A 19,100-nucleotide genomic window follows, 5' to 3' on the forward strand; every position below is an offset into this window, starting at 1 on the left:
TTGTAATGATGGAACAGTTTATTTTGCACTGGTTTATATGGGCTGGTATAGAGCTACATTTCATTCTGATTGTAAAAGGGTTCTACCCTCAGCCCATAACTGAACAGACCAGATGCTCCTGGATGAGGTACTCCTTTGTGCCTTTAGACTGCAAGCTCTTTGGAGCAGGACTCCATTATTTGGCCAGCTTGTTCGCCACAGGTCAGTAAAATTATCTGTCTCCTGATAACTAACAGTTACTGTATTCAGACTTGAAACTTGGTGTATTCTTTAATGTCTTGCCAGTTCTCCGTATTTTATTGAGAATCTTGTGCCAGGTGGCACCAATCCCCAGCTTCTGGAGCCAAGGGAGTATGAGAATCTCACCTTTTCCCCCTCTAAGATTAAAACTAAATTTCTAAACTGGTTGGCTGTGGAGAAAAGCTTGAAAATGTGACTACTTAAGAGCTGGTAATCCAAAAGGCAAATAAAGACCCAAAATATGTTCATTTTAAAAAACCATGATTTTTAAGTTGATCTCATTTTTATGGGATCTGTTTGATGATTTTTAAATGCATTTGAACATACCCCTGGTCCCCCTCCAAGGGATAATCTGGTTTGTTTGTTTGTTTGTTTTTTTTCCTAGCAGTTGCTACTCTTATCTATAAGTTCCTTGGGGGAAATGTTGGCATTCTGGGTTAAGTGTGAGGCCTTCAAATACTCTTACTGCTCAGATCTGGTGTTGTCTGCAACCTGTTCCTAGCAGTTGCATATGTTCTCTCTGTTGTGCTGCTCTGTCTGCTCCAATGCAGAGGCTCTGCCTGAAATTTCATGGTACCTGCTGGAAGTTACTAGTCTGCCTGTAGGATAGTGACTGGTAACAACCCGCCAAGAGAAGCCCCCTGTAGTTGTAAGACAATAGGCAGCCCATCTGCTGGTGAGTGGGATGGGGGCAATGGGAGGGCCTAGCAAGTCTCTTTGTCAGTGGCCAGCCCAAAGGCAGGGGATGAGTGCAAGGCACAATTTGTATAGTAGGGGTGCTGAAAGCCATTGAACCAAACTGTAAACACTGTATATGAGGGAAGCGATGCATTTGGTTGCTATTACTACTTCAAGCTGCAGGGGATGCTGTACCCCCAGCAACCATCATTCCAGCACCCCTGGAAGAAAATGTGTGTGTTAGTGGCTGATATATTCCCAGCCCCTGTGGGAAGCTGGGTGGGAATCAGGCCATGTCTTTAAAAGAAAAGGAGTACTTGTGGCACCTTAGAGACTAACCGATTTATTTGAGCATAAGCTTGTGAATACAGACTAACACGGCTGCTACTCTGAAACCTGTCATGTCTTTAATCACTCACCTGGGAGCAGAGAGGTGGCAGGATTGTTGCCTGTCTGGTGTTATGGACACCAGAGCTTGTATCTGTAGCTGGCTCAGAAATTCCCATTCAGAGCAACAAGTTTTTTTTTAAAAATTATTATTATTATTTATTTTTATTATTAGCCCCGGCCTCAAACCTTTGCTCTGTTGTTTTACTGTTTTAAAGCGATGTTTGCTGAACAGTGGCAACTGTGGTATAAGGAGAGGATTTAGGAAGGGCACTGACGGAGTGGCAATGCTCAGCTCTTTTTGTGAGGGCAACAGCTGGAGAAATAACCCATATCTGACACCTGTGTAATTAGGGCTCTGGTACCTGCTTTATGGCTGAACAAACTGAGGCATAGTGCTACTTCTAGGGATGCTGGAGCTCCTGATGCAGAGAGCAGTCTTGGGGAAACCAGCATTAATGGTGGGGTTGGAGTTCTATATTCCTTGCTTGGGGTGGCTGGAGCAGGCCATGTGTGCTGGGGTATCAGTCACCTGGCACCTTACCCTGTCTCTCAGGCCAGAGGCTACTTCCCATTGTGCAGGACATATCTGGCTCTGAGCTCTCACTGCCTATGTAAAATTCAAAGCATTCATATGAATTTTGTGCTGGTCAAAGGGGCAGCACTGTGAACCCTACACTCTAAAGTTCTCTGTCCCCATAATGGGGACAGCACTTGTTGCTATGCCAGCTTTCCCCTCCCCTGCCTTGCCAATGTGCCCCTTAACCCTGATGAGGAGGGAGGGATGGGGTGAGGAGGAGCGGGACATTCATTCTTCACAATCCATTCAGACCTTGATCTTTCCAGTGAGACTGCCAATAAGGTTGGCCAATTGGTGTCTACTGGACTGGTAAGTTCTATGACTTGGGCACCTGTCCACTGGGACCTAGACTGAGAACCCATTAACTGACTGCACGCTAGGCTTGAGAGAAGGTTAGGCACACAACATAACACTCTTCTCACCACATCATCTCACTATTTCAGAGGGGGATTGCATGGATTTTATTTTCTCTTCCCTCCTAGCTCTCTCCCCAGGCTTATAGTGCCCTTAAGTGAGCATGTTTGAGTATCTGGGGTGTTGGGGGAAACATCTTTTTTGTGTTTGGAAAGAACGTAATGGTGTTCCGAGAAGACACCAGTGGGAAGTATGGTGAGGAGCTGAGTATTCATGTGCATCTCCTTGTGGAGAGAGGTGAGGATCCCAATGCCTTCCAGAAAAGCTTCTCCCAATGCTTTACAAACAATCTCAGCACACCCTGTCAGGTAGATCAGTCACATCATCCTTATTTTTACAGGAAGGGAAACTGAGGCACAGAGTCTTGTCCAAGATCTTGCAGGAAGCCTGTGGCAGAGCCAGGAATAACCTAGAGATTTCCTGACTCCTGTTCTGTACTTTGGTCACAGAACCATCCTTCCCAGTGAGACACTGCAAATGGAACATGCTTGCTAACTTGTAAAATATATTTGGCCTAACTCATAAACTGGGCCCTTTGCTAATATGGGGGTTAAATCTGTAAAATGAGAATAATAATGCTTCCCTACCTCACACAGGTGTTGTGAGGACAAATACATTAAAATTGTGAAGTACTTTGAGATCTACTGATGAAAGTGCTAGATAAGAAATAGGCATCATTGCTGTTCATTAATCTCCCTCTGAACTAGGTGTCAGTTCTGGAAAAGTGTGGTTCCTTTCAGTAAAGAAGTGCACACACAAATTCCCCCACCCCCTGCAGAAAATACATTCTGCTGGAGAGGTGCTGTAGTCATGCCTTTTGCCCACCAGGGACTGCTGTGGTGCCAGAACAGAAGGCATCCGTCTCCCAGGCCGTAGCAGTTAGCAACCAATAGAGAGGAGGAGAGGCTGCATTCCTCACAGCGCCCTGCTTGTGGGGCCAGGTGAGGAGGCACGGGATGCGGGGGTGGGGAGAGAAGGGGCAGACAGAGTGGAACACATGGGGCTGCTGGGGGATCACAGACTGGAATTCAGACTGGGCTTGGGGGGGGGGGGGCTAAATTGGCATGCAGGGCCACACTGGGATGGGGGTGGCTGAGTAGGGGCTGGGGGACACATGAGGACGGGGGTAGAGGCTAGGGGTCAGCCAGGGTCTGTATGGGGGAGGCTCTCCAACTTCTTAACAATCCCCTCCCAAAAAACTGTTCCATACTTCTCCCACCCACACCCAACAGCCCTCCAGGTTCACTCCCAGGTGCCTTCCCAGCAATTACTTCCCTCTCCCTCATCAACTCCATTACCCCTGACTCCCCCAAGCCTTTGCACTGCTTCTGAGGGGTGCAGGAAATACAGTTCTGTAGTTTAAATGAATTGTTACTCAAAGTTCTGTATTAATATGTCTCGTAAGGGATCTATTTATCAAAAAACATTTCCTGAACCTGTTTTGTTGTCTGTGTTACAGACATACTTGTTGACAGGTATTTTGAAATAAATTACCAAAATAATTGAAATTGGTATGATTATGTGGTGGTATTTTGACAAATAAAATATGCAGAAATTTGCAGAATTTTAAAATATTGTGCGCAGAATTTTTAAATTTTTGCTGCAGAATTCCACCTGGAGTAATTTATTAAGCCAACAAGCGGTCCATGGAATCCAATCCATCCCCAGAGAAGAATGGGAGAGCTAGCGACCCCTCCAGCAGTTGCAGTGACAAGAGATAAGAGAAGTGATAAGAGAAGAGGGGAAGGACAGAACCTGGTCTGGAAAGATGGGCAGCTCCCATGCCTGTGTTTTTAAGTGTGTCAGCTCCTGGTTCTCTTGGGAGCCATGTAGTCACCTGTTGATATGTCTATGCTGGCAGTCCCTCCTGTCTGGCTGGAAATGTTTTAGCTTTAAAAAGTATCTTCTCACATGAGTTTATTTGAAACAAAGGAAAACATGGAGCTTCTGGAAGCAGCCAGTAATTGGTGTTTAACCACCAGCTGAGGCATGAAAACTTTTGGTTCTGTGTGTGGCTCTACAGACAATCACAGGGGCTGGGCTATAACTAAGTTTAGGAGCATTGCTTTCCCCCCTCTTCTGTGAATGGACAGAGCTGGGTTGGCTGTAGCTTATATTCCCCTACCAGAAATAGAATAAAATGGTGATGAGAGAAAGAAGCAGCTTTAGCCCCTTATCTTTTTTTTTCTTCCCTCGAATCTGAGATAAAGCGAGGGGACACACATATCCTATCTGGGAAGGGGTGGGGGCCCAAAGAGAACTTGCCTGCCCATGTGAAGGGGTTTGTAGGACTAGTCGCTACGTCGGTTTGGGTGTATATCTTGAGGAGGGGCAGGAGCGTGGCTGAGAGACAGTGTCATTACACTAGAATTTTTCTGAATCTCATGAAAATACTGTAGCTATGTGGCATGTTATTGTGCTGAGGGGGCAGATTGGAGTGTGCGAAGCTAAAGCCGTTAGCCATAAAAAGCACAAAATAAACTGATTGCAGGGATTGATAGGTCTCTCCACAATGGCTTGTTCTCTGTGAAATTGGTGGGATTTGGTATAACTGCCTTGCTTGCTCAGCCAGGGAAGCCCTACGGTGATTTCAATTAATGAAGAGAAAGCTGAGATTGTAATTTGGTAAAGAACATATTCAAATACCTAAACATCAGGCACTTAACTTCAGGTAAGTGTTTCTTCTGCTAACCTTGTATCTGAAACATAGGATGTGGATGTCACCGTATGAGGGTTCAAATCCAGACCAGCAAGGGGTTGTGTCACCACTTGCCCTGTAACTGTGGGTGTCTTGGTTTGCTTCTGGAGCTCCCAGCCTGGGCCATTCACAACTAGCCTCCAAGCATGCTGGTCACAACCTGAGTTTCTGTATGCTAGACAGCTCTGGTTCAGCAGGTCTGATCCCAGCAGCTTGTGTATAGCCCCACAGCAGCTTACACCAGCCTTGTTTACTACTTCCAGGGCGACCCCAATACACTCCCAATCCTGAATTTTCCCCAAATCGTATCCCCTGAAGTGCCCAGCCCTCTTGTGAAGAGCTCAGAGAAATAGTAAGGTTTGTTGCTCCTGTAAAGAGACAAAAACACATCACAGATTATAAACTTACCGGGGAGTAAATACACCGTTCCTTCAAACCCAGCACTGAATTGGTTATGGTAAAAATGAAATAAATTTAACAGAATATACATAGGATTAAGTGAGTTCAGGTATAAGAAATGAAGAGAGAAAGAGTTACAAGTAAAACAAAACAAAATATGTTGCTAAAAGTCTAAAACATAATCTAGCCAGATACAGGCTTTGTTCAAGATGCTTTCTCTCACCAGTCGTCATTCTTAGTCAACCATGGCTGACTTTTTCTCTGTCCTGACATTCCACAAAAGTAAAGGTGCTGGCTTCCCTTGTCTTCTTAGCTGAAAGATCTTTGCGTAAGCAGGCTTCTCACCTGTGTTCAGTTCCAGACACTTCAACCCCCACTTGGTTGAAGGACCCATCTTTTTTGGCTTGCAAGAACTCTGGCCTCTTGTGTCTGTCTAGTGATGGATGCCTAAAATGGCTTTGTATCCTTGCCTATATCTCCCAAAGTTGAATGACTTTGCTTCAAGAGACAAGGTGGATGAGGTAATATCTTTTATTGAACCAATCAGTTAATTCAGTTGCTTATCACTTAAGGTGCTGCACTCTGTATTTCTAGACCTGTAAACCTTTGAATGGTTTCTTCTGACAAGTAAAACCCAGACCATGCTTCTCTCTCCTGTTTGGTGTAGACACCATGCTGTCCTCTCCCCAGCTTGTTAGTGTGAAGTTTGCCTCCCATACCTTGTTAGCTTGATGGGTCTGTTTACTGCTTATATGTGAACTGAGGTAAATACACATTTGTTTAGGATAGACCTGTTTAACAACTCCCTGACATACCTGGTTTCGTTATAATTCCATCATATATTCATAACTCTTAATAGCCATTGCATACATATATCACACGAGAATATTAATGATCAGTGAGTTATTAGTTTTCACATGATACCTCACAAAGCATATTTTGTACAATGATTATTACAGTACCATGTAGGGTGTGAATACAAGGGTGCTTAGTGTCAGTGATTTGTATTTGACTAAATGTGGGAACGTAGGAATTGCCACACCAGATAGGACCAGGGGTCCTCTCTGACAGTGGCAGTACCAGATGTTTCAGGTTCAAGAAACCCCACTGATGGACACAACTTACTGTTAGGATATAGATATTCAGGCCTGTCTGCAAAGGCCTGTACTCTAAGAATTTAGGTGTATTCTTATCACTTGGCTAGTGATAGAGGTATAAAAGAAAGAATCAAAATCACTGTCTGCTGGTGTAAGGGTCTTCTCTTACTGTGACAGTCTGAGGCCCTGTTCTTAGGCTAAGGCCTTTGGCTAAGCAGCAGAGGCAGCCATAAGCTGGGAAGCGAACAGTCACATCCTCACATTCCAAACTAGTCACACTGAAATAAGGTGCTATTCGGCTGTTAGGAACTATCAGGACAGGATTGTATTCCTATCACCTCCAGAGAAAGGGAAGTGCCTAGAAAATGTAAAAGGAAACTTAGTTTGATAGCATCCTGTCTGGCAAGAACTCGCTTATCAATAGCTGGGATGTGAAATCCTCGCTTCTGTGTTGTCTTGTCATTGTAGTTCCCACTTTGCTATTGTTTGTCTGTATAATCTCTGTCTGGTTCTGTGATTGTTCCTGTCTGCTGTATAATTAATTTTGCTGGGTGTAAACTAATTAAGGTGGTGGGATATAATTGGTTACATAATCATGTTACAATATGTTAGGATTGGTTAGTTAAATTTCAGGAAAATGATTGGTTAAGGTATAGCTAAGCAGAACTCAAGTTTTACTATATAATCTGTAGTCAATGAGGAAGTGACTGGGTGTGGGTGGGGGTGGGCATGGGCATGGGCATGTGGGTGAGGGAGATGGGAACAGGGAATGGGGGTAAGAAAATTGGAATCATGTTTTGCTAAAGGGGGAAATGGGAACAGGGAATGGGAGTAAGGAAGTTGGAATCATGTTTGGCTAAGGGTAGTAATGGGAACAGGGACACAGGTGTAAGGCTCTGTGGTGTCAGAGCTGGGAAGGAGGATACTAAGGAAGGAAACTGGAATCATGCTTGCTGGAAGTTCATCCCAATAAACATCGAATTGTTTGCACCTTTGGACTTCGGGTATTGTTGCTCTCTGTTCATGTGAGAAGGACCAGGGAAGTAAGTGGGTGAAGGAATAAGCCCCCTAACACTTACTCATGGAAGTTTCCTCCTAACTCCCTCTTTAGTGGTTGAGTTGTGCTCTAAAACATGACATTTGTGTTCCTTGTGTGTGTATTGTTTTAATCCTGCCCAATGCAACAGAATGGCAGGGTTGGTCCCTTTTTATTAGTCATTCCCACTGGTTTACCTTGGTTGGCATCTCTGAGGTAAAGGTGAACCCCAAAGTGACACCTGTTGGGAGTCCTGACCCTGGTTTACCGCAGAGCCCCATAATAAGGATAAATTCCAGGGCAGTGCCTGACACATGAGGAGCTTGGTCCGACATTGTGAAGGTTAATAATTTGTACGTTAAATGTGTTTCTGGTTCCAGCACTGAAGTGAGATAATGTCTGAAGGACAGAGCATTCTTCCCTGACCCAGGTCTCTTCGCTCTTGCATGGAGGAGGGAGAGTGCAGATAAATGGTTTGGTGTATAAAGGGCAGAGACCTTTCCTTTCCCAACTACAAGTGTTGGCAGATCACACATTTATTTGGAAACCTTGATGCTGCCGACGCTGTTTAAAGAAAACATATCCCACAACACACTGATAATCATTAAAGGAGTGTGAAACCTTGATAGTGACGATGAACCTTCAAAGTCTGATTAGCATGAATTACTGGGGTGTTTTGTTTGTTGGGAGGCAGAGTGGACAGTTGTGTGATCCTGGATAAGTCCGTTTCCTCCCTGTGCTTCTCCTTCATTGTCTGTAAAATGGGGGTAGTGATACTAGGTGACCCTCTCAACGGAGGACTGTGAAGATACTGAGGTCTATAGAAATGCTCACTGTTGTTACAGTGGAAGCTAAAAGTTTACAGCAAAACTAATAGGTTTGTTGTGATGATCCTTCTGTGACTGGGGTGGGGAAGGTCAACACTTCATAAGGTTCCTTGCACTGGGAGAAGACACTATCTGATGATGATGATAAATGCATCTCTCTATAACAAGGAAGTTGCCCTAGCTTGAATGCCCCCTCGTTTCCATATTTTTCATAGCTCCTGCTTCTTCTTCCACTGTGAGGATGGGTTTGTGGATGCTCCGTTGGTGATGGTAAAGCATGAATAACTGGGGTTGGGTAGGAAGGAGGTGCATTTTTCATTGCTTCTACCATTCTGGTTAATTTGATGCTGCTAAGTCACATTCAAATGCTTCAGGCTTCAGAAGAGATTTGGAAATGTCAGGCAAGTGTGAGAATTGCTTCACGTGCTGCTCTGCAGCTCTCTTTCTGCAGCTCCTAGAAAGCCTTGTGTGTGCTTGGTCGAGTCTGTCACTACCTGGAAAATTTTTTATAGCTTGAAAACAAGATAATGCAGAAATTTAGTGCAACACTGAAGTGCGTAACCACTTCTGCCCCATACAGGGGAGTGTGCGTAAATAACCTCTCTCTGGGAACTGGCAAGAGTTGGGCTGTCCCCAAGCACTCTTTTATGATGTCATGGGGGGGTGAAGAGCACTGGCACACAAAGCTGAAGGAGCGGGAGTTGAGCCTTGGTTGCAACACCGCTGCACGCAATGAAATGTGGATAAAAGAGCAGCTTTCGTAGGCAGCCACAAACATGCTGAGTGCACTTTGATTCCCCCTTTATTAGACAAGGGCTCAGGCGTTTGGATCAAAACAGCTGATTTCTCTCTGTTCCTTGAGGAGGGCATTTTAGGCTGGTATCACTATTAGTCCCAGATACTTGTGAGTACTTGGTCTACTGCTGTAAGCCTGATCTGCTATAAGGGTAAGAGCATCTCAGCCCTTTCCAGAAGGGGTTGCTATGGAATGTGTTATAGCCATAGTCAAGCTCCCCTTTCTGGGACCTACCAGGCTGCTGCATTTGGATCCCAACACACTGGGCCCATGCGCGTTTAAGCCTCCCTTGGTCTAGGTAGGCTCCAGCACTGTGTCTTTCCTCATCTTAATTAATTAGCCTCTTACTCTCCCTTTTCATGTTCTCAGTATGTATGTATATATATATCATCTTACTATATGTTCTATTCTATGCATCCGATGAAGTGGGCTGTAGCCCACGAAAGCTTATGCTCAAATAAATTTGTTAGTCTCTAAGCCCTGGTCTACACTAGGTCTTTAGATCGAATTTAGCAGTGTTAAATCGATTTAACCCTGCACCTGTCCACACGACGAAGCCCTTTTTTTCGACTTAAAGAGCTCTTAAAATCGATTTCCTTACTCCACCCCCGACAAGGGGATTAGCGCTCAAATTGGCCTTGCCAGGTCGAATTTGGGGTACTGTGGACACAATTAGACGGTATTGGCCTCCGGGAGCTATCCCAGAGTGCTCTATTGTGACTGTTCTGGACAGCACTCTCAACTCAGATGCACTGGCCAGGTAGACAGGAAAAGGCCCGCAAACTTTTGAATTTCAATTTCCTGTTTGCATGGTCACCTGCAGCTTGCCACGCTGGCCAGAGTTCATCAGCAGAGGTGACCATGATGGAGTCCCAGAATCGCAAAAGAGCTCCAGCATGGACTGAACGGGAGGTACGGGATCTGATCGCTGTATGGGGAGAGGAATCCGTGCTATCAGAACTCGGTTCCAGTTTTCAAAATGCCAAAACATTTGTCAAAATCTCCCAGGGCATGAAGGACAGAGGCCCTAACAGGGACCCGAAGCAATGCCGTGTGAAACTTAAGGAGCTGAGGCAAGCCTACCAGAAAACCAGAGAGGCAAATGGCCGCTCCGGGTCAGAGCCCCAAACATGCCGCTTCTATGATGAGCTGCATGCCATTTTAGGTGTTTCAGCCACCACTATCCCAGCCGTGTTGTTTGACTCCCTCAATGGAGATGGAGGCAACACAGAAGCAGGTTTTGGGGAGGAGGAAGATGATAGCTCACAGCAAGCAAGCAGAGAAACTGATTTTCCCGACAGCCAGGAACTGTTTCTCACCCTGGACCTGGAGCCAGTACCCCCCGAACCCACCCAAGGCTGCCCTCCGGACCCGCCAGGCGGAGAAGGGACCTCTGGTGAGTGTACCTTTTTAAAATACTATACATGGTTTAAAAGCAAGCATGTTTAATGATTAATTTCCCCTGGCATTTGCGGCTCTCCTGGATGTATTCCCAAAGCCTTTGCAGAAGGTTTCTGGGGAGGGCAGCCTTATTCCATCCACCATGGTAGGACACTTTACCACACCACACCAGTAGCACGTACTCAGGAATCATTGTAGAACAAAGCATTGCAGTGTATGTTTGCTGGCGTTCAAACAACATCCGTTCTTTATCTCTCTGTGTTATCCTCAGGAGAGTGATATCATTCATGGTCACCTGATTGAAATAGGGTGCTTTTCTTAAGGGGACATTCAGAGGTGCCCACTCCTGCCGGGCTGTTTGCCTATGGCTGAACAGAAATGTTCCCTGCTGTTAGCCACAGGGAGGGGTGAGGGGCTAGCGACGTGGTGGGGGGAGGCAAAATGCAACCTTGGAACAAAAGCACATGTGCTGTGTATGTAATGTTAACAGCAAGGTTTACCGTGAAAGAGTGTAGCCATTGTACTAGAAAATGAGTCTTTTTAAATACCACTTTTTTTTTTTCTTCTCCACCAGCTGCATGTGTTTCAAGGATCACAGGATCTTCTCCTTCCCCGAGGCTAGTGAAGATTAGAAAGCGAAAAAAACACACTCGTGATGAAATGTTCTCTGAGCTCATGCTGTCCTCCCACACTGACAGAGCACAGACGAATGCGTGGAGGCAGACAATGTCAGAGTGCAGGAAAGCACAAAATGACTGGGAGGAGAGGTGGTGGGCTGAAGAGAGGGTGAAGCTGAAAGGTGGCGGCAGCGTGATGAGAGGAGGCAGGATTCAATGCTGAGGCTGCTGGAGGATCAAACCAATATGCTCCAGCGTATGGCTGAGCTGCAGGAAAGGCAGCAGGAGCACAGACCGCCGCTACAGCCCCTGTGTAACCAACCGCCCTCCTCCCCACGTTCCATAGTCTCCTCACCCAGACGTCCAAGAACGCGGTGGGGGGCCTCTGGCCACTCCACCCCAGAGGATTGCCCAAGCAATAGAAGGCTGGCATTCAATAAGTTTTAAAGTGCTGTGTGGCCTTGTCCTTTCCTCCTCCACCCCCCATCCTGGGCAACCTTGGTCATTATCCCCCTATTTGTGTGATGAATGAATAAAGAATGCATGAATGTGAAGCAACAATGACTTTATTGCCTCTGCAAGTGGTGATAGAAGGGAGGAGGGGAGGGTAGTTAGCTTAAAGGGAAGTAGAGTGAACCAAGAGGCGGGGTGTTTCATCAAGGAAAAACAAACAGAACTTTCACACTGTAACCTGTCCAGTCATGAAACTGGTTTTCAAAGCTTCTCTGATGCACACCGCATCCTCCTGTGCTCTTCTAACCGCCCTGGTGTCTGGCTGTGCGAAACCAGCAGCCAGGCAATTTGCCTTAACCTCCCACCCCGCCATAAACTTCTCCCCCTTACTCTCACAGATATTGTGGAGCGCATAGCAAGCAGTAATAACAGTGGGAATATTGGTTTCACCGAGGTCTAACCGAGTCAGTAAACTACACCAGTGTGCTTTTAAACGTCCAAATGCACATTCTACCACCATTCTGCACTTGCTAAGCCTGTAGTTGAACAGCTCCTGACTACTGTCCAGGCTGCCTGTGTATGGCTTCATGAGCTATGGCATTAAGGGGTAGGCTGGGTCCCCAAGGATAACTATAGGCATTTCAACATCCCCAACAGTTATTTTCTGGTCTGGGAATAAAGTCCCTTCCTGCAGCTTTTGAAACCGACCAGAGTTCCTGAAGATGCGAGCGTCATGTACCTTTCCTGGCCATCCCACGTTGATGTCGGTGAAACGTCCCTTGTGATCCACCAGTGCTTGCAGCACTATTGAAAAGTACCCCTTGCGGTTTATGTACTCGCTGGCTTGGTGCTCTGGTGTCAAGATAGGGGTATGGGTTCCGTCTATGGCCCCACCACCGTTAGGGAATCCCATTGCAGCAAAGCCATCCACTATGACCTGCACGTTTCCCAGGGTCACTACCCTTGATATCAGCAGATCTTTGATTGCGTTGGCTACTTCCCTCACAGCAGCTCCCACAGTAGATTTGCCCACTCCAAATTGATTCCCAACTGACTGGTAGCTGTCTGGCATTGCAAGCTTCCACAGGGCTATTGCCACTCGCTTCTCAACTGTGAGGGCTGCTCTCATCTTGGTATTCTTGCACCTCAGGGTAGGGGAAAGCAAGTCAAAGTTCCGTGAAAGTGCCCTTACGCATGCAAAAGTTTTGCAACCACTGGGAATTGTCCCAGACCTGCAATGCTATGTGGTCCCACCAGTCTGTGCTTGTTTCCCAAGCCCAGAATCGGCATTCCACCGCATGAACCTGCCCCATTAGCACCATGATGCCCACATTGCCAGGGCCTGTGCTTTGAGAGAAGTCTGTGTCCATGTCCTCATCACTCACGTCACCGCGCTGATGTCACCTACTCACCCAGTATCGCTTTGCCAGGTTCTGGTGCTGCATATACTGTTGGATAATGTGCGTGGTGTTTAATGTACTCCTAATTGCCAAAGTGATCTGAGCGGGCTCCATGCTTGCCGTGGTATGGCATCTGCACAGAAAAAAGGCATGGAACGATTCTCTGCCATTGCCCTGACAGAGGGAGGGGCAACTGACAACATGGCTTACAGGGAATTAAAATCAACAAAGGGGGTGGCTTTGTGAGAAACTGAATGGCCCCCTCAAGGATAGAACTCAAAACTGGGATTAGCAGGCCGTTGATTTCACGGAGGGAGGGAGGAGAAAATGAATACAAAACAAATCTGGTCTATTTCTTGTTTTGAGCCACTTCATCTATCTTTATACATCTTGCTGGCAGCAGACTGTGCAGTACGACCGCTAGCCATCATCATCTCCTGGGTGCTCAGCAGAAGACGACTAGCCATCATCTTCGGCTAGCTGGAGGTTAAAAGACAGTGCACTGCCAGTCGGACTCAATCGCCACAAGGTGAAACAAGGGAAATGACCTGGCTGAGTCACTCCCATGTTTGCCCAGGTGCCCGGTTAAAAGAGCACCCAGGACTACGTCGATGACCACTACCAGTCATACTGCACTGTCTGCTGCTAAAAGGCAATAAACTGCTGCTGTGTAGCAATGCAGTACCACGTCTGCCAGCACCCAGGAGACATACGGTGACGGTTAGCTGAGCGGGCTCCATGCTTGCCGTGGTATGGCGTCTGCACAGGTAACTCAAGGAAAAAGGCGCAAAACGATTGTCTGCCCTTGCTTTCACGGAGGGAGGGAGGGAACGGGGGCCTGACGATACGTACCCAGAACCACCCGCGACAATGTTTTAGCCCCATCAGGCACTGGGATTTCTACCCAGAATTCAAATGGACAGCGGAGACTGCGGGAACTGTGGGATAGCCACCCACAGTGCAATGCTCCGGAAGTTTATCCAATCATAGAATATTGGAGGTGGAAGGGACCTCAGGAGATCATCTAGTCCAACCCCCTGCTCAAAGCAGGACCAATCCCCGATTTTTTTTGCTCCAAATCCCTAAATGGCCCCCTCAAGGATTGAACTCACAACCCTGGGTTTAGCAGACCAATGCTCAAACCACTAAGCTAAAGTTGACGGTTGCCTCGGTACTGTGGACACACTCCGCCGACTACATGCACTTAGAGCATTTGTGTGGGGACACACACAATCAACTGTATAAAAACGCTTTCTACAAAACCAACTTCTATAAATTTGACCTAATTTCATAGTGTAGACATACCCTAAGGTGCCACAAGTACTCCTGTTCTTTTTGTCTTGGCCTCTCTGGCACACTTCCTGGGCACAGCCTTTCTGTTCCCATTTCTGTGAAAGGGTCTCTCACCTAGAGTGACCATCTTTTCAAAAAGCAAAAGCGAGACACATGCAGAAGCGCTGCACGCCTTTCTCCTCCTCTGCCCCCTGGCCAGGCCAGAAACTGGAGCTTGACAGTGGTAAGAGCTGCCCAGGGACCCCCCACCTACCTAGACAGGGTGCCCAAGAGCAGCCCTCAGTCTGTGTCCCTGATCTCTCCCCCCCCGCCCCAGAGATCAGTCTCATACCAGGTGATCTGTTGCTTAGTTACCAGCCTGGCTGGGCAGAATCAGTTTTTTTGGTTTGGCCATATTTATTGTACTGCCTATATAGACCTGTTCAAATGTCAGATTCTTAATATTCAGCACATCTGGCCGTGCAGGTGCCACTCCTGTCTCCTTTGTACATGGAGTATGAAGCAAGAACACAGTACAGGTAACCTGAAAGGTTTAAGCACACAGAGAATTCATTTGCTGAAACAGAATTTGTAAATTGTGCGTCGTCAGTTTCCCCAAATTGTCACAAGGTGAAAAAGGAAATGCCACCCTCTCCCTCTGAGCCTGGCAAATTGGCAACTTATGAGACCGTGTATGCCATGGGGCTGCATACCATTTTCATGGTGATGTCAATGCCACCAATAAAGTGACTCCAAGGTCACAGGTGCTGTGCTTGTTGGACAATGACTATAGCCAGGCTCAGATGCCTCTACTCACAGCCTTTCAAAGTAGGACATCTCAGAATAGGGGCAGGTGCTCAGCAAACACATCTTTGGATTTAGGATGTTATTGGTCTTAAGGATTTCAAACCCTTTGTTTGGCTTTTGATGCTCTCTTTCCTCTTGGGCTTAAACTTCTTAGACTGACTTGAGCCAGTGGAGAAGTTGACAGAGTTAGCAAGGCAGCTGGGGTTGGTTAGTGTCACTCCTACAAGTGTGGGGGCCAGTAGGGTACACTTTCACACTGGTTATTTGTTGTGGATTCTGCTAAAATAGTAGTTAGTTTCTATTTTATTTTGATTGTTGGATGATTGAGTAGGGGATTTTTGGTTCGAAGACCAAGTTGGACGGGCCCTGGCCAGCCTCTGACTATGCAAAGGCAGGCCACATCTTGGAGCTGAGTCCCTTGATGGTGGTCCTAGCCTGAGGATTGAGGGGGAGGTTCCCCTCACTCTCCATCTAATTCTATCTCTCTCCTGATCTCTCTGCTCAGCTTGGAATTGCAGTGGGCTTTGTTCTCCCTCCCGTTCTGGTTCCCAACTTGGAGGACACAGAACAGCTGGCCTACCACATCAGCATCATGTTTTTCATCATTGCAGCTGTGGCAACGGTGCTCTTCATCCTCGTCATCATTGGTAAGGAGGCGAATGTAAATGTGTGGGAGGGATGAAGCTGAGAGGACCAGACTGTGTTTATGGGTCTCTGTATCAGGGAGAGCATGTGGCAGCCCACTAGGGGCGATCTGGGGCAGTGCCCCAGCATAGCACCTGCTTCTGTTCACATACAGGGTCACTTCTTCAGCTGGTTAAAGCTGAACCTAAGAAGGGCAGAGGTGATGCCAGTGGGCGGAGCAAAGCACTTTGAAGAGTTTGCAGCCATGGTGCAGTCTCCTTTGAAGGCACACCCCCCCAATTGGTCAGTTTGTTCAAAAGTTAGGAATTTTCTTAGATTCCTCACTGAAACACTTAGCTCTTACATAGCATCTGCAAGCTTTCTAATCTCTCAGTTGGCGAGGAGACTATGTCCCATCCTGGTAGATGATGCCCTGGCCTCAGTTATTCACACCTTCACTTCTCAGGTGGACTACAGCAATGCGATATACCTGGGTATGAAGTCTTCAGTACCTAGGAAACTCCAACTAATACAGAACACTGCAGAATGTCTCCTCAGCAGCACAAGCCAACATGAGCAAACCTGTCCTCTACTCTCCCATGGAATTTCAGATCAAATTCAAGATCCTGGTCCTTATCTTGGAGGCACTGCATTGCCTGGGTCTAGCATATCTAAAAGATCACAAAGTTCTGAGATGAAGACTGTGGTTGACAGCTCTGCTCCTCTGGTACAATGTAATTCTCTACATTAAGGGTCTTATCTGACCAGGAGACAGAGCTTTATTGGGGGGCTAGTCTGAGACTGTGGAGTGAACTCCCCCAAGAATTAAGGACCATAGAATCATAGAAATATAGGGCTGGAAGGAACCTTGAGAGGTCATTTCATCCATCCTGCCGCGTTGAGGGAGGATTAAGTATACTTAGGCCACGCCTAATGGGTGTTTGTCTAATCTGTTCTTAAAAATCTCCAATGGGGGGGATTCCACCACCTCCCTTGGAAGCCTGTACCAGAACTTAACTACCCTTATAGTTGAAAAGTTTTTTTTTCCTAATATCTAACCTAAATCTCTCTTGCTTCCGATTGGCTTGTTGTCCTGCTGTTCTCAGTGGATGAGGAAGAACAACTGGCCACCCTCATCTTTATAACAGCCCTTAACATATTTGAAGACTGTTAGCAGTCCACCAGACCATCTCAAACCTCCCCAGCCTTCCACTCTAAGTACAAAGCATACTTCTTCAACCAGTCTTCTCTAATATATATACACAGAGCAACATGTATATTTTATAAAACAACAACAAGCAAGCCCTAAAGTCCTACCAAAACAAAACACTCCATTGCACATGCTTCTTCTCATGGGGAGAGGATAAGAGAAAGTGAAAGTGAGTGAGGGTTGGGGAGAGCGAGTGACGGAGGGATGGGGGATGGAGTGAGTGGAGGCAGGGCCTCAGAGAAGGGACAGGGCAGGGGCAGGGCCTTGGGGCAGGGCAAGGGTGTTTGGGTTTGTGCGATTAGACTGTTGGCAACCCAATGCTGAGCACTGAACAGCTATAAAATTTCAACTGACAGGCAATGACTTTCCCAGCTGCTTCCTCTGAGGGTAGGGGCTAGTAGTGCTGGAGTTTCCTTTATCTTAGATTTCAGAGCACCAGGGAGGTGTGTGTTTTTATAAACTTTGGTTTCCCTGCCTCACCCCACAACATCTCCCCGACTCTCTGGGCCCAGATTCCCTGAGGCCCTATTGTTGACAGGTCCATTCTGTTTGTTTCCAGTGTTCCGAGAGAAGCCCCCGTTTCCCCCAAGCCGGGCCCAGGCCTTGATCCAGTTGAAGCCACCTGAGGAATATTCCTACGTGCAGTCCATCCTCAGGCTGCTCCGCAATACCAATTTTGTCCTGCTGATAGTCGCTTATGGTAAGGTCCAGTCTCGGCTCTGCTAAGTGACAGGTGAAGGCGGAGATCTTCCTGCTACTGTGTGTGCCAGAATGGGTGCTCCCTTGACAATGCTGACCAGTATCTGGCCTGCTAGCAGGAGAAAAATCTTCCTTGCTCACAGTCCCTCCCCCAGGCAGATCTGGAGCAAGTCATTATCTGGAATAACCTGCTCAGTTATAATATGGGTGAAGAGCTGCTAAACGCTTGGCAAGTGCGTGGCCTCCAAGAGACCCCATGGAATCAGCAGGGGGGAAGGGGTTGTGGAGGGACTAGAGTGAGTATGGACATAGCTTGTGGTCTTCAGGAAACCCCCACCCCCAAGAAGCCAGAGGGAGGGAGTTTGTTAAGGTCCCCTCTACTTGTGTTTATCCTGCTAAGTCTGCTGCTCACTTCTCCCTCTGCAGCACTCTCAGAAATGGGCCCCTTGATTTGTTTGCATGGGTATGGTGGGGGCCTGAGGTGCAGGTTCTGCTTTTGACACTATAATTTTGTCATCTGATGAAGCAGTTCCCCTAGTAAGAAGGGGAGGATGACTTTGCTATGGTCTATTGGCTGTGCTCAGTGCCTCTAGTGACCCACCCAAGCGGTGAACAGCAGCCTCTGTACCCCAGTAGGATGTATTCTAGCCAGCTGCAGGGAACTCTAGGAAGTTGTTGTGTGTGTGAATGTGTCACACTTGGTTCTAGGTGTGACATGGTTTCTGGCATAGGCTGGCTCTGTTCTCAGTGCCTGGCAACAGAAAGCTCCTTGTTGGAAAAGCCCCTCAGGAGAAGGGAATAATGGTATACACAGTACATAGGGAAAGCTTCTGGTTGCGGTGTGGAGCACAGTCAGGGATCTCCAGCCCCCTCACAGGTTTTTCTGCCAACACAAGTAGCTAATGGAACATCTGAGTTATTAACAAGGGCTGGGGACAGTGTGATGTTCGCTTTGGAGCTGCAAAAGGCCTACTAGGTCATTTAGTCCTTTCTCCCTGGGGAGTGCAGTAGAGCTTTCTAGAAGTGACCCTCGGATGTCCCAGGTTACTCCTGCCATTTCCCAGATCACTTAGTCCTGTACTGCAACTTCTCTTCCCCTCTCCCATCCGGCTGCCCCCGAGCTTCGTATCGAGGAGCTGGAGACAGTCCCAGGATTGTTCTGTGTCTGATGCCCTCTGAGAAAATCAGATACAGACGTTGGCTGAAAGTCTGTCCTTGATGTGCCCATCAAACTGTGTGGGTGTAAGCGTGAAGAAGGGGAAGGGATCAGTTACTAGTTAGAGCGACCCAGTACTGGTGATGAGAAGGGCCTCTCAGTGTGAAGAGTTTCTTTAGAATCTGTTCTTCCTTGGATAATTTCTCCTTTTAGAGCAGGGGTTGGCAAACTTTTTGGCCTGAGGGCCATATCTGGGTATGGAAACTGTATGGGAGGCCATGAACGCTCACAAAATTGGGGGTTGGGGTG

General features: G+C 47.1%; 1 protein-coding gene across 4 annotated transcripts in view; it reads left to right on the plus strand.

Annotated features, from left to right (window-relative positions):
* The window catches only part of FLVCR2 (FLVCR choline and putative heme transporter 2), a 57,708-nt gene that overhangs the window by 12,561 nt on the left and 26,047 nt on the right, over positions 1-19,100 (plus strand). For all 4 annotated transcript variants that reach the window (XR_013346404.1, XR_013346405.1, XR_013346406.1 and 1 more), the window contains exons 2-3: positions 15,608-15,749; positions 17,496-17,636. Coding sequence is in view for 1 of the 4 variants with exons in the window: in XM_077819168.1 (XP_077675294.1) it covers positions 15,608-15,749; positions 17,496-17,636 (283 nt within the window). In the remaining 3 variants the exon portion in view is untranslated. The remainder of the gene's footprint in view (positions 1-15,607; positions 15,750-17,495; positions 17,637-19,100) is intronic.

This window comes from Eretmochelys imbricata, chromosome 6 (genome assembly GCF_965152235.1).
Source record: "Eretmochelys imbricata isolate rEreImb1 chromosome 6, rEreImb1.hap1, whole genome shotgun sequence".
NCBI classification, from domain to species: domain Eukaryota; kingdom Metazoa; phylum Chordata; order Testudines; family Cheloniidae; genus Eretmochelys; species Eretmochelys imbricata.